Consider the following 24224-nt stretch of genomic DNA (forward strand, 5'->3'; position numbering starts at 1 on the left):
GCTCCCAAAACCAAACCAACAGTGATAAGTTTTTCAACTGAATAGAGCTAATCCTATAATATGATATATTTTTGAAAACATACAGTTCGTACCTAAGGGAATCTTTGGATACTACTTCAACAAACTGCAAGAGATGCTGAGCGTAAGGTATCATGAGCTCGGCTTTTGTGTCCTTGAACCCTTGTAGTATTCCGGAGTATGCCTCAAAGATGCTTCTCCGGAGTTGGTTTGCATAATCCATAAGCTCCTCGTCAAGCGTGTCCATCTGTGCACACACCTGAGCAGCCCCCTGCATGATCTGAATGGCTGGAGCTACATACCTTTCAAAATGAGCACCAATCGCCAGAGCAATGTCTCCAAAGCATGAGAATATTGGAGGCTTCACTGATCTGTGGAGTGCATCGCTTTGAAGGTTTTGTATCAGGAGACCCATGATCTGATCGCAAAACGGCAAGATTTTTTCATCCAGGGCACGGCAAATATCACCAATCACTCCTACGGTGATTGAGCAGACTTGGTATTCTTCGAAATTCTGCAGTCCCATCTGGAGATATTTAAAGAGCTCAGCCATGTATTTCACAAACTCAGCTCCAGTCGCATAGGCAAGAGCACCGATTGCAAGCATGGCTTCTTCGTGGACACTTGAACTATGGCATCCAAACACTCTAAGGAACAGCCTCATGATGTCATCCGCGTTCTGCATTATAATGGGTCTTGTCTCATCCGAGCCGCTCAGCTTCTGGATTATGACTTGGAGAACACCACACAGAGAAGCCTGGAGTTCTGCTTGCTTTTCACGATCATCAGTTGATATTATCGGCAGGTCCATCGTCTCAGCTAATTTTTTCATGATGGCAGGGAGAAGCTGCGCTATGATGCTAGAGGCCTCTGAAAGGTTTGAACACCGAACAACCTCGTTCAAGGTTTCATACGCAGCACCTCTTAGCTTAGACTCTGCCCCATCTGAACGCTCAGCTGCTGCAAGCAGATGTGTGATGATCTCTGTAAGATAAGGAGAGAGAAGAGACGAACTTGCTCCAGCATCTTCATATCCCTGTGCAAGATTGTATATTGCTCCACACACTTTCTCTGCCACATTTGGCACATCTTTAATTGATTCTAGTAATACACTCACAATTCTAGGGAGGTTTGCGGGTGATATAACAGAGAAGCCACTGTCTGGGGAGTGCAAAAATTCAAAGATACGGCTCAGAGTCCAAGCAGTTGTATCCCTGACATGGTTATTCCCATCCTTGGTTGCATTAAGGAGAAATTCCAAGCCAGCAGCAACCATTGGGGCAAGCTTATCAATTGTTGGCCCCTCCAAAATTGATCCAAAAGCGTAAGTGGCTGCCTCCCGGCTTCGCCATTCTGGGGAACTTATGTTTCTTTCAACAAAAGGCATTACAAGAGGGACTATACCATCCCCAACCGTTCTGGCAACAAGACCAAGGCATGTCCCACCAGCCATAGCTATGTTCCAGACATCATCGTCATGATCCTGATCCTCTTCCTGCTTCTGCAGAGTTTCTAGTAACATTTGAACTAAATGGGGAAGAGCCTTCTCTATGAAACAAGAATGGGGACGGGAGGAGTCACCACTATCAGGACTGTCATACTCTTGACGGTCGATCTCTTCATCACAGATGGAACTCCAGAACTCAATTGCTTGGAGGGCAACACTCTCTTCATCTTCCTTTACAGCATTTGATGTGAGCTCAAAGAGTGTTTGCATGTATTGCTCCAGAACCTCATAGTATGTTGATGCAATGGACACAAGGCACTCGAATGCAGCTTGCCTGATATCTGCTTCCTTGGAACATGCAGTCTCGCATACCATTTTCATGATGTAAGTTCTCTCCATTTCATTCTCAAAATTTGTCTGAGAGAAATCCAGGGCATTCAACAGTGCCTTTGTTGCTGCAAGACGAACTTCTGCGGTATTTTCAGACTGGTTCATGCCCTGCACAACTGCTGTGAGGACAGAATTCACTTCATCTTGCACAAGATCATGATGTGATATCTCTTCACAGACGTAGCCTAGAGTTTCTAAGGTAGACTGCTTCAAGTGTGGGGGACTGCCTTGCTGGGTCATATTGTTAAGCAGCGATGCAACAAGTTCAGGCCACTGCTTCTGAGGAATTTCAATGGAGGCAACCTTTGCAATAACCTGTGCGGAAGTATGCCTCGCTTCGAGGGCAGATGAACCAAGAGTTGTTAGTAGCAGTTCCTTGATCTGGGATTTAAGAGCCACGTCAATAGCAAACCATTGTTTCACCAGATGATCTTTTCTGGTAGAATCTTTTGCATCCAGAGAGTTCTTCAGCAGAATACCAGCTAGTCGACGTGATTCAGAAGGTTTATCATTATTGGCAAGCTCACAAGACAATGATAATAAGAACTGCGGCAAGTTCTGTTCCTGGAATTGCCTGAGACTACCCTCTGCTTCAGTACGGACTCTTGCATCGGCTGACTGGGCGGCCAAGAGGATCTGAGTAATCTCCATCGCCATTCTTCTCTCTGCATAACAAAGACTTATACCAAAATCAGGGATAGAACAATCGCAAATTGAACAACATCCATCACTAGTCTAAGAAAAGTAAAAGCTAATGAACAAAGCAATGGGAAACATAGAAAGCAATGGTACTAAACAAACCATCCTCAGGTTCAAATTAAAGAGCCCAAACAAAGAGCAAGCTAAGAGTTTACACATATCTAGACTCTGAGAGAACTTAGGAGAATCGATGCTCTGTTGAATTAAAACTAAAATCATGACAAAAAATATCCCAATATAAAAATCGAAACCAAAGTTGACTCAACGTTTACTTTGAACTTCGGAAAAAGCATATGCATCTTTAGTCCGGAAGAACACGAGTTCTACTAGACTTCAAAGATAAAGAAAAAAAATGAGCGGCGAATCAGAGCGAGCGAGTAAACTACCCAAAGTTATATGAAAAAAAAACCCTAGAAGTAGTGACGCAAAACCTAATCAGAAAGCATAGATCTATATGAAAATCCGAAACTCAATACACAGTTCAAGCAAGAGACTTACATAGAAATTAAGGTTCAATCGCCCGAGAAAATGCCAAAGCGCTAGGGTTTTTCGCTTCAATCCAAAACCCCTTATCCCTCTCACCGCAAATTCTATCGAGAAAAATATCCTCCAAGTCTCCGCTCGGAGCAGGGAAAAATCCTCTAGATCAGAGAAACCCTAGAGTTGTAGAGAGAGAGAGAGAGAGAGAGAGTCTGAGTCTGACTTGAGAAGAAAAATGTGGAAGGAGGCAGAGAGATATGAGAGACTGAGAGAGGTGAATTTTCGAATAAAAGGAAGGAGCGGGTGGGGAAGGGCAAAGCAAAAGCTCAAAACTCCATATTTCCTAAATTCACCCCATCGATATGATTCATTTTATGTAAACCCCTGAATTTTCCAATAGTTTTGTTTTATTACCTTAACTTTATAATCTATATTTCAGGTTGTGTAAAAATAAAATAAATTAAAAATCCAGGTTAATCAACAATTCAGACAGTTCATAATACACTTTCATTTATTCAAAATTTCATGATGTTTGTAGAAAGTCAACGTAACGTAAAAATGTTAAAAATTTCTTTTGTCTAAATGATTTCTTTTCTTGTTTGTATATTCTAATTCTTTACTTTATTTAGTAGATTATATTTTTGTCTTGTTGCTAAAAAACCAGAAAAACATTATTTGTTCTACCTAGTTTGAAACCCAATAACCCATTAATATATGTCTTTATAATATGATTCCAATCACTACATATAACGTATTTGTGCACTAGAACATGGATGCAATGAATCAATGTTTATGGAAATTAATCTCAAAAAATATTTTAAGGTCTTTTTGTAGTTGAATTATTTCCAACCTCATTTTTTAGTAATTTTTATGCTTGTTAATTTTTTATATAATTTTAATCTTATATATATTTAATTATGTATTTGAAGTTTTAATTTTAAGCGATTCATTTAATTGGATCCATAACCGCCTGTTATATTATTTCACCTAAAGTTGTAGCAAAAATATTACGACACATCAAATAAAGAAATCATCATGCATGATATATGGTTAGTGATTCAAAAACATGAACGAACAATTAAGTGAAACTGAAAAAGTAATAACAAAATATCATCACATAAATACACTATAAATAAAAATTAATAGAACTAAGGCAATTAAATTATTTTGGACAACAAGGTTATTTGAGATAAAAACCCAATGTTGAAGGGGTGGTTTCGAAATATGGTAATTTGTTGCTAGCTTTAGCCTTTGCCCTTCTTCCCCACCCGCTTCTTCTCTGTATTCGAAATTGAAATTTCTTTTCTCATATATCTCCTTCGACAGTTTCAAGCTCTCTCTCACAGTAACTCTAGGGTTTCCCTACCGATCCCGAGGTTTCTGCCCTTGTGCTTACGCGCGGCGTTTTGGAAAACACTTTTGTCGATAGGAGCTGCATTGAGAGGGACGCGGGCTTTAGGATTGGACCGATAAACCCTAGTTCTTACGCGATTACCCAAGAACAAAAACCTTAATCTCCGTGTAAGCATCTTTCTTGAACTTTGTATTGAGTTCTGGATTTGCATATAGATCTATGCTTTGTGATTAGGTTTTGGGTCACTACTGCTAGGGTTTTTAACTTTGGTTTGTTACTCGCTGTGACTCTGTCACTTACATTAGTTGAAGTCTTCTGTACAAGTAGAACTCCTGTTCTTCACGACTATAGGCATAACACACTGCTGGGTCAATTTTGGTTGGGATTTAATTGTAATGATTTTGTTGTTAGTTGCTCAGATCATAGATTCTCCTATAGTTTTCTCAAGGGGGCATGGATTTTAAATACCGATTATGTTTAAACTCTTTAAGCTTGCTCTTGCTTGTACTATCTCAATTGAACCTGAGGATGGTTTGTATAGTGTTATTGCTGCTATGGTTATAGCAAATACTTTGTTCAGTAGCTTTTACTTTTCTTAGACTTGTGCGGGATGTTGTTCTATTTGCCACTATTTTATCGCTTATTCTGGTATATGTCTTTGTTATGCAGAGAGAAGAATGGCGATGGAGATTACTCAGATCCTCTTGGCCGCCCAGTCAGTCGATGCAAGAATCCGTACTGAAGCAGAGGGTAGTCTCAGGCAATTCCAGGAACAGAACTTGCCGCAGTTCTTATTATCATTGTCTTGTGAGCTTGCCAATAATGATAAACCTTCTGAATCCCGTCGACTAGCTGGTATTCTGCTGAAGAACTCACTGGATGCAAAAGATTCTGCCAGAAAAGATCATCTGGTGAAACAATGGTTTGCTATTGACATTGCTCTTAAAGCCCAGATCAAGGAACTGTTACTAACAACTCTTGGTTCATCTACCCTCGAGGCGAGGCATACTTCAGCACAGGTTATTGCAAAGGTGGCCTCCATTGAAATTCCTCAGAAGCAGTGGCCTGAACTTGTTGGATTCCTGCTTAACAATATGACCCAGCAAGGCAGTCTCGCACACTTGAAGCAGTCAACCTTAGAAACTCTAGGCTATGTCTGTGAAGAGATATCACATCACGATCTTGGGCAAGATGAAGTGAATTCTGTCCTCACAGCAGTTGTGCAGGGCATGAACCAGTCTGAAAATACCGCAGAAGTTCGTCTTGCAGCAACAAAGGCACTGTTGAATGCCCTGGATTTCTCTCAGACAAATTTTGAGAATGAAATGGAGAGAAATTACATCATGAAGATGGTATGCGAGACTGCATGTTCCAAGGAGGCAGAGATCAGACAAGCTGCGTTCGAGTGCCTTGTGTCCATTGCATCCACATACTACGAGGTGCTGGAGCAATACATGCAAACACTCTTTGAGCTCACATCAAATGCTGTAAAGGGAGATGAAGAGAGTGTTGCCCTCCAAGCAATCGAGTTTTGGAGTTCCATTTGTGATGAAGAGATCGACCGTCAAGAGTACGAGATTCCTGATAGTGGTGACTCATCCCTTCCCCATTCTTGTTTCATAGAGAAGGCTCTTCCCCATTTAGTTCAAATGTTGCTAGAAACTCTGCAGAAGCAAGAAGAGGATCAGGATCATGACGACGATATCTGGAACATAGCTATGGCTGGTGGGACATGCCTTGGCCTCGTTGCCAGCACGGTTGGAAATGGTATAGTCCCTCTCGTAATGCCTTTTGTTGAAAGAAACATAAGTTCGCCAGATTGGCGAAGCCGGGAGGCAGCCACTTACGCTTTTGGATCAATTTTGGAGGGACCAACAATTGATAAGCTTGCCCCGATGGTCGCTGCTGGCTTGGAATTTCTCCTTAATGCAACCAAGGATGGGAATAACCATGTCAGGGATACAACTGCTTGGACTCTGAGCCGTATCTTTGAATTTTTGCACTCCCAAGACAGTGGCTTCTCTGTTATATCTCCCGAAAAACTCCCTAGAATTGTGACTGTATTACTAGAATCAATTAAAGATGTTCCAAATGTGGCAGAGAAGGTGTGTGGAGCAATATATAATCTTGCACAGGGATATGAAGATGCTGGAGCAAGTTCGTCTCTTCTCTCTCCTTACCTTACAGAGATCATCACACATCTGCTTGCAGCTGCTGAGCGTACAGATGGGGCAGAGTCTAAGCTAAGAGGTGCTGCGTATGAAACCTTGAACGAGGTTGTTCGGTGTTCAAATCTTTCAGAGGCCTCTAGCATTATAGCCCAGCTCCTCCCTGCCATCATGAAAAAATTAGCTGAGACGATGGACCTGCCAATAATATCAACTGATGATCGTGAGAAGCAAGCGGAACTTCAGGCTTCTTTGTGTGGTGTTCTCCAAGTCATAATCCAGAAGCTGAGTGGCTCAGATGAGACAAGACCCATTATAATGCAGAACGCAGATGACATCATGAGGCTGTTTCTAAGAGTGTTTGGATGCCATAGTTCAAGTGTCCACGAAGAAGCCATGCTCGCAATCGGTGCTCTTGCCTATGCGACTGGAGCTGAGTTTGTAAAATACATGGCCGAGCTCTTTAAATATCTCCAGATGGGACTGCAGAATTTCGAAGAATTCCTAGTCTGCTCAATCACCGTAGGAGTGATTGGTGATATTAGCCGTGCCCTGGATGAAAAAATCCTGCCGTTTTGCGATCAGATCATGGGTCTCCTGATCCAAAACCTTCAAAGTGATGCACTCCACAGATCAGTGAAGCCTCCAATATTCTCATGCTTTGGAGACATTGCTCTGGCGATTGGTGCTCATTTTGAAAGGTATGTAGCTCCAGCCATTCAGATCATGCAGGGGGCTGCTCAGGTGTGTGCACAGATGGACACGCTTGACGAGGAGCTTATGGATTATGCAAACCAACTCCGGAGAAGCATCTTTGAGGCATACTCCGGAATACTACAAGGGTTCAAGGACACAAAAGCCGAGCTCATGATACCTTACGCTCAGCATCTCTTGCAGTTTGTTGAAGTAGTATCCAAAGATTCCCTTAGGTACGAACTGTAAGAATCAATTTATATCATATTATAGGATTAGCTCTATTCAGTTGAAAAACTTATCACTGTTGGTTTGGTTTTGGGAGCAGGGATGAGAGTGTGACAAAAGCAGCGGTTGCAGCAATGGGTGATCTTGCGGATGTTGTAGGAGAGAGCACAAAGCAGTTGTTCAAAAACTTCACCTTCTGTGGTGAGTTCCTGAATGAGTGTCTCCAATCAGAGGATGAAGATCTCAAGGTCACTGCACGCTGGACTCAAGGAATGATCGCAAGGCTCATGCTCTAGTCGTAATTTTATGCCTTTTCATCATCACTACTCGTGCGTCTCTCTCTCTCTCTCGGTCGTTATTGTTTTGAGTAAAGAAAGGTTCAAAGAACGGTTACGGGTCCGTCCTCTTTCCTCTGTCGAATGATGTGGGATTGTGGTTCAAGGGGGGTTTTGGGAAATTGTTTTTATTACTACTACTAGTTGCTATCTCTGTGTCTTATTTTTTACTCTGTAGAAGAAAGAAAATACTCTTTTTTGGTGAATGGAATCATCCACTTATCGGTGGTCACTTTTGAGTCAATTAAATTTCCGGTTCAGCATGGATTTTATGTACATGATGATTTGTGTGTTTCTTAACGCGATCAGTTTCTACAACATTGAAGCAAACGTTTCGTTTGAGGTAAAAGGGGCTCATTCATTACTCCAGTGATCAACTCAAACGCAAACTGCGAGAGAGATCTCAGAAGTCCGTTTATACAAAAGGTGCCATATTTTCATTACATAGAAGCTGAAGCCACAACATCAAGAGGAAGAGAAGGTATCAATAATGGTGGTGTGAAGCGGGTCACTAAGGTGAGTCGCCCAGTTGTTGAGCGGTCCCTTACCCGTTGCAGCTGCCTGAACAGCAAAACCCAAAAAGGCAACCATGGCTAAACGAGCATGTTTGATCTCAGCTAGCTGAAGCTGAGCCTTCTTCTCGGGGTCAGACGCTAATCCTAACGGGTCAAAGAACTTGCCTCCTGGGTACAAACGCTTCTCCGAGTCCAGCTCAGCGTTTCGTTGGAACTCAATGTAGCCTACCACTAACACTTCGATCCATATCAATGTCGAGATGGAGAAAGGCAATGGTTGCCCTAAGTAAGACGACCCATCCACTAGCTCGACCTGGTAATCCAAAAACAATCAGACAAATGTCCAAACGCATACGGGAAAAGGGAAACGGTATTTAAAAAAAAAAAAAAAAAACGAGAGAGACGAGAAAGAGGCTATCTATAGTACCTTGCCGGCGTCTTGCCAAGTAACACCGGTGAGCCATTCGACGGTGAGAGCGCCAAGGGTGGCGAGCATTGCCCACCGACCGTGAATCAGCTCACATTCTCTGAATCTCTGGAGCCCGAAGACTTCACTGTAGGGCTGAAACGGCGTCGATTTGGGGTCCACCGCCTCGGTACGTGTCCCGATCACGTCTCCGTATAAGTTCTTGGCGAGGTTCTGGTCCAGGGAGTCCAGATCAAACTGGAGGTACTCCGCCGGTTTACCTAAACCGAAAGGGTCGAACCCGTAGTCTCCGACCAGCGAACCGTCGAGATACTCAGGGGATTTTGCACCTGGGAACCATAAAGGCCGGTCTGAGATAACCGTCTTAGCCTTTTTGGGAGCGGCTTTCTTGGTTCCGAATGCGAACCGGGCAGTGAATCTGCCTGAACCAGAGTGGATGTCGGAAACCACCCGTGTACCCATGATTGAAGAAGCAGCGGCGGCTGTCGAAGTGGCGGCCATCTCCGGCGTCGTTTGTTTACTCTGCGTTTGCGGTTTGTAATTTTTTTTCTGTAAAAGATACTAATAATCAAATGGCGTCTCTAAGTGGCCCGTATATGTGTGGGAGAGATGATGAAGCTTGGAGATCTCAGAGAACGTATCTCCTCCGTTAGATGGAGAAACAAATCCATCTGACGGTTAGAAGTAAACTCCGCCTTATCTATTACCAAGCTAGCGTTATCTTCTCTATCCTGTCTTTTTAGAATCTTTAGAGAAAGAGAGAGAGAGAGAGAGAGAGAGAGAGTTAGATGAAGCAAGAAGCTGATTGGGCAAAAGAAGCTATTGGCGAATCTCTTACGAATGCCACTTGTCACTTCAGCAGCACTTCTGTGCCTTGCAAATTAAACAAGAATACCCATTACATTAGTCTTTGAATTTTTATAATCCGGTTCGGTTAACTCAAACTCACTGAAAAGAATCCAAACAATTGATTCGGTTACAATTCTCTCAATCCACAAAGGACGATGTCTCTCTCTGGCTTGGCCTCGTCTTGTGAAATTCGAACAGCGCTTCTCATTTGAAAGACTGAAAGAGATACATAATTCCTCTAAAGGACTGCAATATGTTTATCGACCCAAATGGGCTTAATGGGCTGTCTGTTGTAATGATTGTGACTGTGATAGGCTTATCGACCCAAATGGGCTTTCAATTGAACGGTATGGTGTTTGTATAAAATGCGTGCGCAAACCTTGACGTTTTTATAACTGGTGTCGTTTACTGTAGGAGGAATGTAAAACCTCTTTGTTCCTCTCAGATTAAAAACCTCAGCTCGCAGGAAAGCTGCGACTCACTTTGTTCCTCAATGGCGTCTGCTCTGTGTAGAACTGCAAGCCGCCTTCGTACCCTTCAACTCTGTCGTCGGATTCGCGTCTCCGGCGATCTACTATCGACATCGTCTCCGTCTCCGGCGTGCATCTCCGACGCGCTTCGCCATGGGGTTTTCTCTCTCCCTCGATCGGTTCGGAATTTTATTCTCATACTCTAATTACCTTTGGTGTATAGCTCTTTAATTACGATGTTTCTCTTGCAGTTTCTTCCACTAAACTGTGGAATCGAACTGTTGAAGATGGATCAGAGATGTTTGATTAGTACTTCTGCTTCTGATACTACCTCGAAGTCTGATACAAAATCTTCCGATAAGGATGAGAAATCTGAAGATTCAGAGAGTTCCGACGGTGGTTCAAATCAGAAAAACGACCGTGGTTCTGGAAGAGACGTTCGTGGAGCGGTAAATGGTCTCTCCGATCAAATTGCATAACAGTTTTGAGTACAGATCAAAACTCGTCTTGGTCTGATGTTTGATTAGGACTCTTTTGAAAAAATAATAATTGCAGCCAGTTTCATGGATGAGCTTTTTCTTGCTGTTTGCTACTGGAGCTGGATTGGTCTACTATTATGATAGAGAAAAGAAACGTCATATCGAAGGTACTCATTTTATGGTGAGTTTGTTTATGAACATATCTACGTAAAACGTAAACAGAACTTGATGCTGTAGACTACTGTTACGTGACTTTGCTACATAGCTCCCAATATTTTTTAGTTTGGATTGTGAGACACAGTCAAACTGAGGTGATAGGATTTTAAGCAAGCTCTCGTATCTTTCATTCTGGACTACATTTGCTAATGGAGTTCTGAAACAGAAACTCTCCTAATTGAATTCATGGCTTAGCCCTTAGCAAACGATATCTGAAACAGTTTGAGTTCTGTTAAACAACTGACTTCGTTCGATATAAACTTGACTTGATAAAGGAGCTGATCACTTCAATCACCGAGCAAATGTTTACTGATTTCAAATTGGTTTGTGTTGAATTCCAATATCTTCTAAAATCTTATTGGTTATCCCCTGGCTCTATTTTTATTTGTATATTGACTCGGGTTCTTGTTGATTTAGATATAAATACAAAATCTATAGCCGTCAAGGAGGGACCATCTGCCGGAAAAGCAGCCATTGGAGGACCATTCAGCCTTATAAGAGACGATGGGAAACGTGTGACGGAGAAAGACTTAATGGGAACATGGACCATCTTATACTTTGGCTTCACTCATTGTCCCGATATTTGTCCTGATGAGCTTATTAAGTTAGCTGCTGCCATTGACAAAATAAGTGAGTTACCGACATTTTTTATTTATTTGTGTGATTGATTCCACATTTGGAGTTTTTTTTCTTTCTCTAAGGTTCTATTACATTTACAGAGGAAAAGTCGGGAGTAGATGTGGTGCCAGTGTTTATCTCTGTGGATCCTGAAAGAGACACAGCTCAGCAAGTACATGAATATGTTAAAGGTAGATATTTTTCACTCCAAAAGATGCATCCAGTCTTTGAAATGAAAAACTCATGGAGTCTGATATCTCTTGTAGAATTTCACCCGAAATTGATTGGGTTAACCGGGAGCCCCGAAGAAATCAAATCGGTGGCCCGATCTTATCGAGTTTACTACATGAAGACAGAAGAGGAAGATTCAGACTATCTCGTTGATCACTCTATCGTTATGTAAGTATACTTATTATCCCTTAACTTAGTTTTTGACTTTTTGTTAGGAAGATTATAGTTATCGGCACAAAAACCAACATGCAAAGTTACAGTGGTTCATACTGATATACACATCTGAATATTAAAAAAATTGTACTTAATTCTCAAATTTCAGAATTTGCATAAAGTCATGGAATGTACTCAATGTAGTATAATTTTTTGGGTTCGATCTCTCTTTTTGGTGGTTGGAGTTTTGATAGAATAAACGTGTTGTGGGTGAAGGTACTTGATGAGCCCGGAAATGAATTTTGTGAAATTCTATGGAAAGAATCACGATGTTGACTCGTTGACCGAAGGCGTTGTGAAAGAGATCCGACAGTACCGGAAGTAAAGAGCGTTCGAAGAACACTTAGGTGATTAATTTTTCAGTGTTCCCAGTTTTGGGAGGTCACCAGTTAATAAGAATTTCCCTGTCTACGGAGCTTGGGTTTCCTTGGAAAAAACGTCAAATTCTTGTTTTGGCCGAGCTTGGACACGACAGTATGCATTATTAAAGGATCAATTGAGACATTATGATCCCATTGTCCAACAAATTGATCTCGCTTCTTCATGTTGACTCCTAACTCTCGAAGGCCTTAAAACCTCTACCGTGCATGAATGGAAGTGGAAATGTTCCAATATATATTTTGGCGTCACTGCTAATTACCATATTCAGTGTTTTTTTACGAAATTAAGGTGAAAGAAGTAACACGAGTAGATAAGTACAAAAGATAAAGAAACGGGGTTGCCGACTAAAAAAAAAAAAAAGAAAAAAAGAAACGGGGTTAAAAAGTAAGAATTTAACAAAACAAGACCTTTTCACCATTTTCCCATCATATATGTTGATAAAGCTCTTGTGACAAGACCGACATGAAATACATCGTAAAGATCTCCCTAATTTGACTCGACTTCGTTTTTTTTTTTTTTTTTCTTCTTGTTTCTCTTTTCTGTAACATTGGGACAAAAAGGTTGTATTGAAGAATGATTTGACATATTACAACTCAACCAAATGAATACAAAAAGATGTCTTCTAATGACGCCTCCTTGTGTCCCTGTAGGGCAAAATACAAATGAGCAGCTAAAAGATACGCCGCCCCTCACCAAAGATATGTACATAGTTCCTCAAACCACCAAGGTTGCAGAGGAATTTGCAACATGCACCTATGTAACACACCACCCATCAAATCTGAAAAGCACACTCACCTGGACAGAAATGAAGTGGCGAGTCAAGATCAAATGGTGAAGATACATCACCATATGACTACATTACTCAATCTATGCATCATTCTCAACATAAAACACCCAGGGATGATGATATCTAACTAGATGTGCAAACATATGTTCTATATTTGCATGAATAGCCAACCAAGCACCAAATATGCAACTAAATAGTATTTCGTATGTCTATACTTACAAAAAAAATTCCTACAACACTCGTAGTTTTGTCTTTAAATGTATATGCTGATGAATATAATGAAGCAGACACCATTGGAAGGTTTATAATGAAAGACGCTGAGAAGGGAGAATAATGAGGAATCAGAAACTCACTTGAAAACTGCTTCTCTTTAAGTGACAAGGAAACAAACAATGAAGAGGTAAAAACATTTTATCATGGCAGCTTTAAAGCTTGCTTCACTTGTGTAAGCGCAGACGGGTGCATCCTACTAATGGCAGAATTAAAGGCATCTCCATGAAGTGTAGAACATGTCTGAAGATTCTCACGCGTTGAGTTCTCTAGTGACATCTGGTAGATGGGGTCGGAAAGTTTGATCTTAACAAAATCCAATCCCCCCCCACAAAAAAGTGTAAGAATCAGTGGTTTTGTACAAGCTGGTTGGTTAAGAAAACCATGTTTTTCTTAAATTTTTACCTGACTTTTCCGTAACTCTTTGCTTGGCGGGGTTTCTTCTCCTTGACACCTGCTTGAACTCATGTCACCGCTGGAATGATAAATTGTATGATTTCTTAATATTTAATGTTGTGAACAGTTCCATCAAAAATTACTAAAGTAAATTAAAATTAAGTTACTACTTATGTACGCAATTAAATAAAGTCTCTGACCTTGATTCTTCTTCTGCTAAATCTTTGTTTTCACTAAGGATTACACTGGTGCATGTACTGTTACGAGAAACACGATCAATTATATCACAAAGATACATAAATCAAACTGTTAATACACAACTGTGCAACATGTACCTTAGTATTTGATCAAGCTTGTCAAGAACTTGAGGCATTCTAAGTGTAAGTATTATGGAAAGAGCCAAGCCGAATGTCTTTTTTTGCATGGGAGACGCATGGTCCACCTGTATGAGTAGTTGCAAGCCCGACGTGTGTCAGATCATGAAAAAGAAACACGCATTTCAACATGTACAGCAGTTTGAAAATGAGAAATAGCTTAGACTTCGAAAAACAAGACCATTTAAAGACACAAAAGATTCCTGCAAGCCTATTGTAAAACAGGTTAAAATTCCAGAACGCTGTTCAAACAACCAGTTATTGTTCAAGATATGTTACCCACTGACCTTGTCGAGCCAAATGTCAATGAGACAAAGGAGTACATTGTCTTCGACTGTGACACCTGCCTGTTGGAGTAACACTGAAAGAGATGAATCAGATGTTAACTGGGCCAGATAAGTGGTGTTCATCACCAGAATCCTTGCCAGGATAGCAGCTGAAGACACTTTAACTGCAGTCTTGGATGGATCACGGTCATCTCCTCCACTCAAGCAAATAATCACCAGTTTCTGCAAGGACACGAGCAAACCAACCCCATCAGAAGTATTAAGGATGGATTTTTCATCAAAAGAAGACTTGAAATTCACCTGCAAACAGCTGCTGATGAGAGGGGGGACTTCCACAGGAAAACACTGCTCAATACAAAAGCACATGTTCATATAAAGAAGTTAAAACTTGGCATAATTTCATGCAACACATAAATAGACAGTCATGACATGACAAAAACTTTCTATAGTAATCTTGCCAAAAATTTCAGTATTGGTCAAATTATCTGTAAACCAAGAGATGAGGCTATGCAATACAAAAATAAATGCAGTTGTAGCTAGTAGCTACAAACTTAACAGCCGTATAAGTATCTCTGGAACACAACACCATTACAAAATATATACGACCAATTAAATTTAGTTACAGAAGTCTGCGGGAGAATATATACACATTGTACTTAGAATCAACGAATCGCTAAAAACAATTTTAGTTAACAGGGTTACATATGTGCAAAAGAGCTGCATATGGTAATGGTTGCTTATCACAATGATAAAAGATAAGGACCATGAAAATTGGCTGCATGTCGGCACAAACAGGGAAAATGATAAATTATACTCACCTGAACTAAGATGTCAATCACTGGAAGAATCGAGAGTAACCCCTTATCATTTACATTTCCGACGATAAGATCAAGAATTTTTGCGACACTTGAAGCATGCATATTTAGAAATTCTCCTCCATCCAAAATGATATAAGATTCCATAATACTGACAGCAACCTACCATTTGGTTAGTATGTTAGTCAAAATTTTCGGGAGCATATGGTCATTTGAATGTCTCAAGGTATTATTGACATAACATGTTTCAGTAAATCTGAACACACGCATATAGGTCATTAATGAATCAAACAACTACTTGAAAACTTTAAATATTAACCTGTAAATGATCAAAACTTCTTTCAATGATCTCCACCATATAGGGGAAGCATACTAATAACTGGGGCACCATCATAGGAGCATAGCAAAGTGTGGTTTCCCATAACTGCAAATGTAGAGTAGTGTCAATTATATATAATGCATTTATATCAGCAGTAAAAGGTATACATTAAAGAAGTGGAAACTTACTGCCATGCTATCCTCCAGAAGGTTGAGTGCATCAGGGCTATTTATGTCAATGCCCTTTTGAAGTATTGGGAGCAGTATACTGTAGCAGATGGGAGACTGATAACCAAGCGCAATCACAAAACTCCGCAGTGCGACAAGAAGCTGAATCTGTAGAAGGCTTTCACCAGAAGATTCCTCCCAAACCTGTTCTTAAGTCAAGAATATAGATAGTAAGACATTTGCGCACCAGGCAAGAATAAACAAATCCAGAATGAACATACCTTCTGGAAGAATTGCACCAACTTTTGTGCATACGGAATGACTTCGCTAACATGGCCAATCAGAGTAGAAATCAAGTTCAGAACTTGAACCTGAGAAAAAGAAAGGGTAGTTAGAAGTAAAGATAGAGAGTTCTATGAGTCATCGAAGGAAGTATAATAGCAAGAATGGAGTGCTATAATGAGTTTGAGGCAGCTACATCAAGTACCTTCGAATCAAACTCTTGAACTTCCTCAACCATTTTAAAACACGATTCCCAACATATTGGAAGAAGATCAAGAAAACTTTGCTCCGAAAAATTTGCATCCTCGACATGTAAGCATAATGACCTACTAGCTGCCAGCTACATAAGTAAACAGAATATCTCAGAGGTAGCCAATATACATTAAAAAGGAGAAAAAGAAAAAAAAAGGAAGAGAAAGCGTTCTTAATGCAAGACATATAAAAATTACCTTGACAGCCAGGTCATTGTCTTGCAACAATTTGATCAAAGAACAATAAACTGCTCTTTTTGTGTCATCCTTAATCTGATAGGTTGTTATCATCAACCATATACCATTAGTCAACCATTTTTCAACCAAAAAGAAAATTAACGAAAACTAGGGTAGAGAAGAGTACATAAACCAACAGAGTAACTAATCCTAATAGCCATTTGTTATAAATAACCAATAAAAATTCTGCTTTTAGATGATTACCCCTCATTAAATCAACTTATGGACAAGATATTATGTCATTTGCAAATTATGTTATAAACTTAACATGCAATTTAATAAAACATAAGATCCAATTTCCTTCAAATCCTTCTCAAACTTAGCTGCATAAACATGGTAAAACGCAGTAAACTACAGTACCTCTGAAACCCAATGTCCCAATATCATAGCAACTTTTCGGTGGATGATACGCCTATTTGGATGGTCATTTGAGAGCTCAAGGGATAGAGCACCATTAAACCTGCAACCAAATCATCCGATCATTAAGATGGGCACATTAATAACTTGACTACTCAAAAACTTCTATCAAATTCTGCTGGCTGGCAAAATGAAGGTTCAAGACACATCAACATTTAGAGGAGATGAAAAAAATTCCAAATATTAGAAGATCTAGAGCATACCAATCTCTGAAATTAAGATAATTCGAGAGCTCATAGTAGACATATGCAGTAGCAGCGTATGCTGCATCTTTAAGAAGTAGTGCAGGAGTTATTTCAGTAACCGAAGGGGGACAATTACTCATTGCTTCTTGAAGGATGGACACAACAATAGGTCCTAGCAGCTGCTCGCAATGATGGAGACATAAAATGTAAGCATCAATTACAACGCTATATCAATTAGCAGACTTCTTTTTAGAATAGGATGTAGTGCTCAATCTGCTACTTACTTGGCTGTAGTTCTCAAACAAAACCATATATAGAGCTTCAGCACAAGGCCTCAATTTCTCTGTCCACTGAATCATGTCCTGCTCATGATGAAAGGACTCAGGGTTCTGGTACCACTCCTCTAGGTCACTTGCTGTTAGAACAAAATACCTGTTGGAATGTTGATGGTTAAATTTCAGTAAACTTTTCTTCCATTTCATCATTCATGCAATGACCAGAGAATGGTGATTGTATGGAGGTATGCCTAAATGACAGCATCACAGTTCACACTAAAACGAATGACTTAATGCATGCGATATTTTCAAACTAAATCCACCATGCTTAGCAACATTTTGGCGAAGAGACTGAGAATAGAGATACATAGATGTTCAGCAACAAGATCACTATGTGTCCACAAGATCTCCCCAGCTCATAATTTTTTAGGATTATGCATTGGTAATTACGGCATGCAATAATATGAAATTAACAGGGCCACAGTTTGATAAGTAAGAGAAAACCAAATAATTTGAATTCACATGTCTTATTATGGGTTAGTGTTACCTTCTGACTAGAATGTTGCACAAAAGAACTATCCTTTCATTGGGTAAAAGTGAAGACACAATGACACTAACTGTGCTTGAAGCATTCTTCTTCCTCTCCTCAAATGTAACTCCATTTTCATCCATCACACGACCAGTTAGACTTGGCTTATATTCTTTACATTCAAGGACAGATTTCACCATTACCATACACTGAATAAAAAGTTCTTCAAACGGCAACAATTCTTGTTCAGGGTCTGTTATCTTGTTTAAGCAGAAATTCACTACGACTGGAAGAGAACATTTATCTCCAAACGAATAAGGATGTCTACTTTGTATAGCACCTAACACTTTCATCAACTTGACACATGCCTTCTTTACAAACTCCCAGAATTTAGGATCTCGATTCTGAAAAGATGAATCTGCATGGAGGCTCCACACAAATTAACAAAAGTATATATATGTGTGGTGACAGGATGAAGCTAGGTGCTTTTGTCATCTGCATGAAAAAAAAGTGTCCAACACTACAAAAAACTCACAGTATGGAAGAAAGGATTGAACCGCCTTCAATAGCGCAGGAGAGACTTCTTTCACTGGTTGTATCTCCTGAGAGAAAAGAGTTAGCTGTATATTTATGTATCTGCATATAGAATATGCCTGGGAGCAAGAAACCTATTTTTTATATACAGATAATCAATCTACTAAGGTTACTATTTCAGATTAACTATTACGACATGAATGGGAGAGGGAGGGGGGAGGGGAACAAACAAATACTCGGTGAAAATATCTACTCATAGAAGGGGACAGCTGAAGGTGAATTTGATAATGAATTAATCAGTCAAGAAAAATAATAGTCTATCTACCTGAATACATTTGGCATCGCTTTGAAATCCCGAAACTATGAGTTGGCGCACTATTTTCAAACATAAAAACCACCTCTCAGAAGTCAGAAAAAGCTCATCCTGATGCTGCTCAGCATTATTTGAGCCATAGCTCTGAGCCATTGTTGAAAAGCCACGTAGAATTGTTTGGACATCGGTTTGCCAAAGGTGCCAGCTAAATTCGAAGAATTGCGACGAGATCTGCCAACAAATTAAACTGGAACTTATCCTTTACTAAAGCAAAAAACCAAGCTTTGGTCCAGCAATAAATTAAGTTAAGAGGAGAAAGGAAATTGATAAGGGGATGATGTTAGTAGCAGACACACCTGTGCAAAGGTTCTCTGATCTGCAGTGAGACGTTTAGTAGACAATTCCTTTAATGTTCGAAAAAGAATCAGAAAGATTCTGTGAGAAGCAAGAACATCGGCTGAGTTAAGCTGTTGAGCTAGTACCGAAAAGAGGTCAGGCCTGACATCATAAAAACCCATTTACTTTGCTAAGGGATCAATGCAAAAACTCAGAAAATAAAGGAATCTACTGGCCAGTTCATATGAATTATGAAGTAAAAATGCTGACCATTCCCTAGGATAATCAAACCGGGCTATCTTCGATATGAGAACAGCCAACATTTCCGCTATCTGCCATAAAGCAAATAAAGTCAGATAGAGATGCTTACAAAATATATGTCTTACGTGGTGCAGTCAAGGAAAAAAAATACTAGTAATCAACAAACAAGCAAATGTTACAACACCTGGTAGTTCTCTTCTCTCAAGTGAGACAACAGTTTCTGCCGCAGATGACTCTTTTCCTCGTTGCTCATACTCCTGAAAAAAAAATTATTCAGAGAAAGTGTCAACGCCTAACAAATAGGGCAGAGGTTGCAGCATTACAAATCTAAGAATGTAAACCAAGCAGCTAATCAGAATTATCAGTAAAACAACCTGAACTTACCACCCATTTCGTCTGCTCTTCCAATGACGGATGATACTGTTCTTGAAATATACTGAGGCCATCAATCGAACGTCCACATGTGAAACCAAATCCTTGGATGCAATTACTTCCTACAACCAGACGAGAGAAAATGAGCGATTCAAATCATGCGACATTAGCAGGAACCAAAAGAAACGAATAGATTAGAAACTGTACCATGAGGCAAGAACAGAATCCAGGTCTACTCTCCGACTGAGATAGAGCCGCCTCCGCCGGCCGCCGAACATTCTCGTCACCGCTCATTGAATTTGATAGTAGCGTGTACAAAGCCGGTAAATCGGAAGCCGAAAACGCCATCAGATCCGACGAATCCTTGACCTAGTTAACCAATGAAGCGTCGAGGATGAACCCCAGGGGACTGTTACGACGACAATAAAATCTCACGGCGGAGGAAAAAAAGCGAAGCTAGTAATAAAAGACAGAGAAGAGAAGAAAAAAAAAAAAAAAGAAGAAGATCGCCTTCTTTCTCCGTCTTTCAACCTCTCTCTCTAACGCTCTTCAGTCAACAGTGAAATGTTTTCTTCTTCTTTTTTTCACAGTCGTAGAAAAAAAAAATATTTACCGTCGCTCTGATCGGCGTCCGATCACGCAACCGGAGACTATAGTTTTGGGCTGAATACAGAAGATTGGGGGCCTTAAATTAATCAGCCCAATATAATTAACGCGCGTGGTGCTGATGACGCGCGTGAGTACAATCGAAACAAAGATCGGTTCGCTTGCTAAAATCTTATTGGTCGAGATACGTGGGAATGCATCAAATTTGCCACGTATGATACCCGCCTTAAGTTGAGAACGGGAAACAACCAGAATTTATTTTCGGAAAATACAGAAAACCCCTAATAGTTTTTGTAGTGAGTAGATTTCCCCACCAATTTCATAATCTAGACAACGAAATATGGTGTCTTTTGTAACAATAGTAAATAAGGGAAGCATTCAAAATTAAATAATACTAGATAGGTCACTTGAGAAATATCCTTTCTCTTCTTTAAACCCAGCGAACCTATTTAATGGAATCGTTGGCTTCTCGACTTTTCCCGAAGCGTTGAGCGCCGTGGATAATAGAAACCGCTTAGAAGAAGAAGACGAAGAATTGTTGTAAAAAAAAAAGAAGTTTCGGAGGTTATACTGAGGGATGGTGAGAACAAGATTGGCGATATCTGTTGTTCTTGTGTCAACACTTTTGTTGTTGAATGCGAAAGCAAAAAGCGTTGATCCTTACAAGGTTCGTTTTTTTCTCCAATTTCATGAAGTATTTTTCCGAAATTTGACTGATATCATGAATTGTGTTGGTGATTGCTTTGGAGTTTTGATCGGCTCCTTTTTAATTGAAGGCTTCTCCCTTTTTTTTTTGTTCTCGCTCTGATTAGTTTCGAGTATTAGTGAAAATCGATGATCATTCTTTTTTGATGAGGCTCTGTATCAGGGATACCAAATATTTGGGTCTATAAAAAAGGAAAGAGCTTTGATTGATTAGGTTTATACATTGTTTGTATGCTCAGGTTCTTGGAGTATCTCGGGATGCAAAGCAGCGTGAAATCCAGAAAGCTTTCCACAAGTACGTACCCTTCTGATTTTAGAAATTGAATGAATGATGAACAAATGGATTTCCTTACTTGTGATTTTTTTTTGGGTGTAGGCTATCTTTGATATATCACCCAGACAAAAATAAAAATAAGGGTGCTCAGGAGAAGTTTTCTGAGATTAATAATGGTGGGTGTCTAATTTCAGTCCTAGCATCTCCTTTATTATTCCATGGATGTTGTGTGTTGTAGCTTTATTGCTAATGCTAGTTTGTGGCCTTGTGTGAATGAATCTTTATTTGTGCGTTTTAAGATTGTTTATCTGGCTTTGACAAGATTAAACCGACCCTCATTTATGTGTAACAGCTTATGAGATCTTATCTGATGAAGAGAAGAGGAAAAACTATGATCTTTATGGAGATGAGAAGGGTCAGCCTGGATTTGACTCTGGTTTTGCCGGAGGTAATGGTGGGTATTCATCATACTCCTCAAGTGGTGGAAACGGTGGGGGTTTCAGTTTTGGAGGGCCAGGTGGATGGCAAAATATGGGTGGTGGGGGAGGCTCCAAGTCGTTTTCTTTCTCGTTTGGCGGTCCTAGTGAAAGCTCCTTTGGTTTTGGGATGGATGATATCTTTAACATGTTTTCGGGCAGTGGTTCTAAAGGAAGGGATCCGTTTGGTGGCTTTGGTAGCTCATCGAAGGCTGAATCCAAAACAAAAAGCGGTACCACAGCAACTATCAGAACAATAAATTCTCAGGTCTATAAGAAGGAAATTATGGACCAAGGGATGACCTGGCTTGTGCTGTCGTATCTTCCATCTCAAAGGGGAACCCAGTACCATGAATCCAGCATAGAAGAAGTTGCTGAGTCATTTCAAGGAGCTATAAAGGTAAATCAATTGTCGAGTGTGTTGATTTTGGTTTTGGTTTTAGAAGTAGAGCTTTTATGTGGTTGGTTATTGTCAACATGATTGATCTCATGTTTTCTGTTATGGGTTTTAGAAGAAGAAGTTTAGATTTTGGGTTGTTTACCTTGATTAATTTTACGTTTCAGGTTGGGCGTATAAATTGTGAAACAGAATCCTCTCTTTGCAAAGAACTTGGCATAGTTCCTCGTAGGGCTCCAAGGTTGTTTGTTTATTCCTACACGTCAAGCGGCAAAGCTACCTTAGCAGAATATACTGAAGAGCTTGTTGCAAAGAAGGTGAAGAGCTTTTGCCAAGAACATCTGCCAAGATTCTCAAAAAGGATTGACCTGCATACCTTCGATGTCTCTGCTGTTAGCTCACAAAGGACTCCTACAGTTATGCTTCTGTCAACTAAAAAAGACGCTCCTGTCATATGGCGTGTTCTTAGTGGCTTGTACAATGGACGCTTTGTCTTCTACAACACAGAGGTTTGTTATATTTTTGCTCTAACTTCCATTTACATCTATATTCCTACCGTTGTTGTCACTGCAAATCTGCTGGTCCTAGAACTTATGACTGATCTTACTTGAGGGAAGGGTAGATGTCTGAAACCCTGAGAACTCACTATAATGGAGTCTTTTTAGCTAAAGCACAGTCTTTTCATGATCTTGTAGGTCCATGATACTTCTGATCCGAAGGTACGAAAGTTGGGAGTTGATGCGCTTCCAGCAATAGTTGGCTGGTTATCGAATGGGGAGAAGCAAGTCCTGAAATCAGGCATCACTGTGAAAAATATGAAATCAGCTGTCCAGGAAATTGGTAAGTTGCTAGAAGGATTTGAGAAAAAGAATAAGAAAGTCTCTTCTAAAAGTCAGTCCAGCCAAGCAGAGAGCGAGTCAAGGATACCTCTTCTCTTGAGATCAAATTTTGACTCCATTTGTGGGGAGAACACTCCTGTTTGTATTATCGGTGCCTTCAGATCTTCACATGGTAAAGAGAAGATGCAGTCAATATTTTCCAAGGTAAGAAAAATTCTATATATTAGGCCTTTAGAGCTGGATGATAGTGAAAACACAATGCTGGGGTAGTCAAGAAGTGAAAACAATTTACTTGTCTGCTGTGTTTTTCATAAAGCCATTGGCTTTTTTATGGTTCTTTGACTTGAAGATTAATAACCCTGTGGCTCTATTCTTTGTCCAGGTATCCCAGAAATCGCTGTCTCGAAGACAAGTTTCAACCACTGGTTCTCAGGACACAGTATCCTATTCGCTTCTAGACGCAGCAAAACAATTGTCGTTCTTGAGCTCACTTGACAAGTCAGAGTTCAAAACTTTTGATAAACTCATAATAGCTTACAAGCCTCGACGAGGTAAGTTTGCTACATTCAAAGGCGATATGACAATGGAGGAAGTTGAGAAATTCGTAGCAGCTGTTCTTAATGGAGACATTCAGTTCACAAAGACAAGACAGAAACCTCAGATCAAATGATTTTTTTTCATCAGACATTTAGTTTCAGAGATGTACATCGTTTTGGAGGAGAGAAGGTTATTTTTTTCACGTTTGCAGTGTTGCAAGCTACTTTTGAAGATCTACCTGCACAGAAAATCTTGTGTATTGACAAGAGACGTGTAATAGTTTTATAGGACTAGTGTTAAATTAATATTGTATCGAGTTCTGCCTTCTACGTTATTATTGTAATATGAAAACCCCCGTTCCCAAAACCGCAATAAAGCGAATGAAGGGAACAGGTAGAGAATGCAAAAGGCATCAGGCAGCTGATATAATTTGAAGTTTAAATAAAGAAGAGTATAAGACACCAAACCAGTGAAGCAAAAGAGTTTATACAGACGAGTGTACAGCATATACGTATTATACAAAATCAGATCTCAAAGTATTTTCAAAAGTGCAGTGATCAAATCTTCCAAGCCTAGCAAGTGTTGGCTAGAAAAATTAACAAGGTCTCTCAAGTACTAGGAAGAAACCTACCATCGAGTATCAGTACCAGGCACAGTGAACTGATACGCAAGGAAGAAGTGCCTAATCACAGAGTAGAGAGTATCTCTGTTTCATCCAAGTTGGGTTGGGGACTTTGACCGAGAATCCAACGGTCAACAATTAATACTACTT

The 24224-nt window shown here is 40.0% G+C and overlaps 6 protein-coding genes across 8 annotated transcripts; 3 read left to right on the forward strand and 3 right to left on the reverse strand.

The window, feature by feature from the left end:
- Position 1: 1 nt before the first annotated feature.
- LOC17891232 (importin subunit beta-1) lies at positions 2–3310 on the reverse strand (the record flags this gene model as incomplete). Its single annotated transcript, XM_006296717.2, has 2 exons — positions 3053–3310; positions 2–2520 (listed from the first exon to the last, which is right to left on the reverse strand). A coding segment is annotated over exon 2 (2511 nt), but the record flags the coding sequence as incomplete, so codon positions are not given.
- A 978-nt stretch (positions 3311–4288) lies between these two features.
- On the forward strand, positions 4289–8044 carry LOC17893681 (importin subunit beta-1). Its single transcript, XM_006299694.2, has 3 exons — positions 4289–4555; positions 5058–7485; positions 7578–8044. Exons 2-3 carry the CDS (start codon positions 5066–5068, stop codon positions 7771–7773), a joined length of 2616 nt encoding a protein of 871 aa, XP_006299756.1. The 5' UTR covers positions 4289–4555; positions 5058–5065; the 3' UTR covers positions 7774–8044.
- A 105-nt stretch (positions 8045–8149) lies between these two features.
- Positions 8150–9328, reverse strand: LOC17893016 (chlorophyll a-b binding protein CP29.2, chloroplastic). Its single transcript, XM_006299972.2, has 2 exons — positions 8755–9328; positions 8150–8640 (listed from the first exon to the last, which is right to left on the reverse strand). Exons 1-2 carry the CDS (start codon positions 9253–9255, stop codon positions 8278–8280), a joined length of 864 nt encoding a protein of 287 aa, XP_006300034.1. The 5' UTR covers positions 9256–9328; the 3' UTR covers positions 8150–8277.
- Positions 9329–10045: 717 nt separating this feature from the next.
- Positions 10046–12444, forward strand: LOC17892967 (protein SCO1 homolog 1, mitochondrial). 2 transcript variants are annotated; one of them, XM_023785425.1, is made up of 7 exons: positions 10046–10231; positions 10325–10522; positions 10629–10719; positions 11186–11398; positions 11488–11577; positions 11653–11785; positions 12047–12444. In XM_023785425.1, the coding sequence occupies exons 1-7, from the start codon at positions 10097–10099 to the stop codon at positions 12153–12155; spliced, it is 969 nt and encodes a 322-aa protein (XP_023641193.1). In that variant the 5' UTR covers positions 10046–10096; the 3' UTR covers positions 12156–12444. The 2 variants fall into 2 exon arrangements, with proteins under 2 accessions (XP_023641193.1, XP_023641192.1); XM_023785424.1 differs by having other exon boundaries at positions 10047–10252.
- A 140-nt stretch (positions 12445–12584) lies between these two features.
- LOC17892912 (importin-11) lies at positions 12585–20203 on the reverse strand. 2 transcript variants are annotated; one of them, XM_006299516.2, is made up of 24 exons: positions 19826–20203; positions 19631–19740; positions 19431–19503; positions 19256–19317; positions 19006–19147; positions 18662–18880; positions 18338–18404; positions 17821–18220; positions 17283–17430; positions 17017–17177; positions 16757–16856; positions 16358–16432; positions 16114–16248; positions 15908–15997; positions 15648–15830; positions 15460–15564; positions 15144–15302; positions 14626–14670; positions 14326–14547; positions 14000–14106; positions 13865–13921; positions 13674–13743; positions 13352–13574; positions 12585–13006 (listed from the first exon to the last, which is right to left on the reverse strand). In XM_006299516.2, exons 1-23 carry the CDS (start codon positions 19964–19966, stop codon positions 13413–13415), a joined length of 3033 nt encoding a protein of 1010 aa, XP_006299578.1. In that variant the 5' UTR covers positions 19967–20203; the 3' UTR covers positions 12585–13006; positions 13352–13412. The 2 variants fall into 2 exon arrangements, with proteins under 2 accessions (XP_006299578.1, XP_023641191.1); XM_023785423.1 differs by lacking the exons at positions 19256–19317; positions 19431–19503; positions 19631–19740; positions 19826–20203 and having other exon boundaries at positions 18662–18896; positions 19006–19098.
- A 493-nt stretch (positions 20204–20696) lies between these two features.
- LOC17892433 (dnaJ protein ERDJ3A) lies at positions 20697–23781 on the forward strand. The gene is made up of 7 exons (XM_006296632.2): positions 20697–20891; positions 21169–21224; positions 21306–21379; positions 21556–22079; positions 22244–22585; positions 22772–23119; positions 23298–23781. Exons 1-7 carry the CDS (start codon positions 20802–20804, stop codon positions 23583–23585), a joined length of 1722 nt encoding a protein of 573 aa, XP_006296694.1. The 5' UTR covers positions 20697–20801; the 3' UTR covers positions 23586–23781.
- Positions 23782–24224: the final 443 nt, after the last annotated feature.

Source organism: Capsella rubella, unplaced genomic scaffold (genome assembly GCF_000375325.1).
Source record: "Capsella rubella cultivar Monte Gargano unplaced genomic scaffold, Caprub1_0 scaffold_3, whole genome shotgun sequence".
NCBI lineage: Eukaryota > Viridiplantae > Streptophyta > Magnoliopsida > Brassicales > Brassicaceae > Capsella > Capsella rubella.

What these genes read in the sequence shown, in the direction of transcription:
- LOC17893681 (XM_006299694.2), top strand. Translation starts at nt 5,066, where the DNA reads ATGGCGATGGAGATTACTCAGATCCTCTTGGCCGCCCAGTCAGTCGAT. An exon ending in GTATCCAAAGATTCCCTTAG is followed by an intron (nt 7,486 to 7,577) that starts GTACGAACTGTA and finishes TTTTGGGAGCAG; the next exon opens with GGATGAGAGTGTGACAAAAG.
- LOC17893016 (XM_006299972.2), bottom strand. Translation starts at nt 9,255, where the DNA reads ATGGCCGCCACTTCGACAGCCGCCGCTGCTTCTTCAATCATGGGTACA. An exon ending in CTTGGCAAGACGCCGGCAAG is followed by an intron (nt 8,641 to 8,754) that starts GTACTATAGATA and finishes TTGGATTACCAG; the next exon opens with GTCGAGCTAGTGGATGGGTC.
- LOC17892967 (XM_023785424.1), top strand. Translation starts at nt 10,097, where the DNA reads ATGGCGTCTGCTCTGTGTAGAACTGCAAGCCGCCTTCGTACCCTTCAA. An exon ending in GAAGAGACGTTCGTGGAGCG is followed by an intron (nt 10,523 to 10,628) that starts GTAAATGGTCTC and finishes TAATAATTGCAG; the next exon opens with CCAGTTTCATGGATGAGCTT. An exon ending in AAAGAAACGTCATATCGAAG is followed by an intron (nt 10,720 to 11,185) that starts GTACTCATTTTA and finishes TTGTTGATTTAG; the next exon opens with ATATAAATACAAAATCTATA.
- LOC17892912 (XM_006299516.2), bottom strand. Translation starts at nt 19,966, where the DNA reads ATGGCGTTTTCGGCTTCCGATTTACCGGCTTTGTACACGCTACTATCA. An exon ending in ATCAGAGAACCTTTGCACAG is followed by an intron (nt 18,881 to 19,005) that starts GTGTGTCTGCTA and finishes ATTTGTTGGCAG; the next exon opens with ATCTCGTCGCAATTCTTCGA. An exon ending in TATCTTAATTTCAGAGATTG is followed by an intron (nt 16,857 to 17,016) that starts GTATGCTCTAGA and finishes ATTTGGTTGCAG; the next exon opens with GTTTAATGGTGCTCTATCCC.
- LOC17892433 (XM_006296632.2), top strand. Translation starts at nt 20,802, where the DNA reads ATGGTGAGAACAAGATTGGCGATATCTGTTGTTCTTGTGTCAACACTT. An exon ending in GTTTTCTGAGATTAATAATG is followed by an intron (nt 21,380 to 21,555) that starts GTGGGTGTCTAA and finishes TATGTGTAACAG; the next exon opens with CTTATGAGATCTTATCTGAT. An exon ending in TGCAGTCAATATTTTCCAAG is followed by an intron (nt 23,120 to 23,297) that starts GTAAGAAAAATT and finishes TTCTTTGTCCAG; the next exon opens with GTATCCCAGAAATCGCTGTC.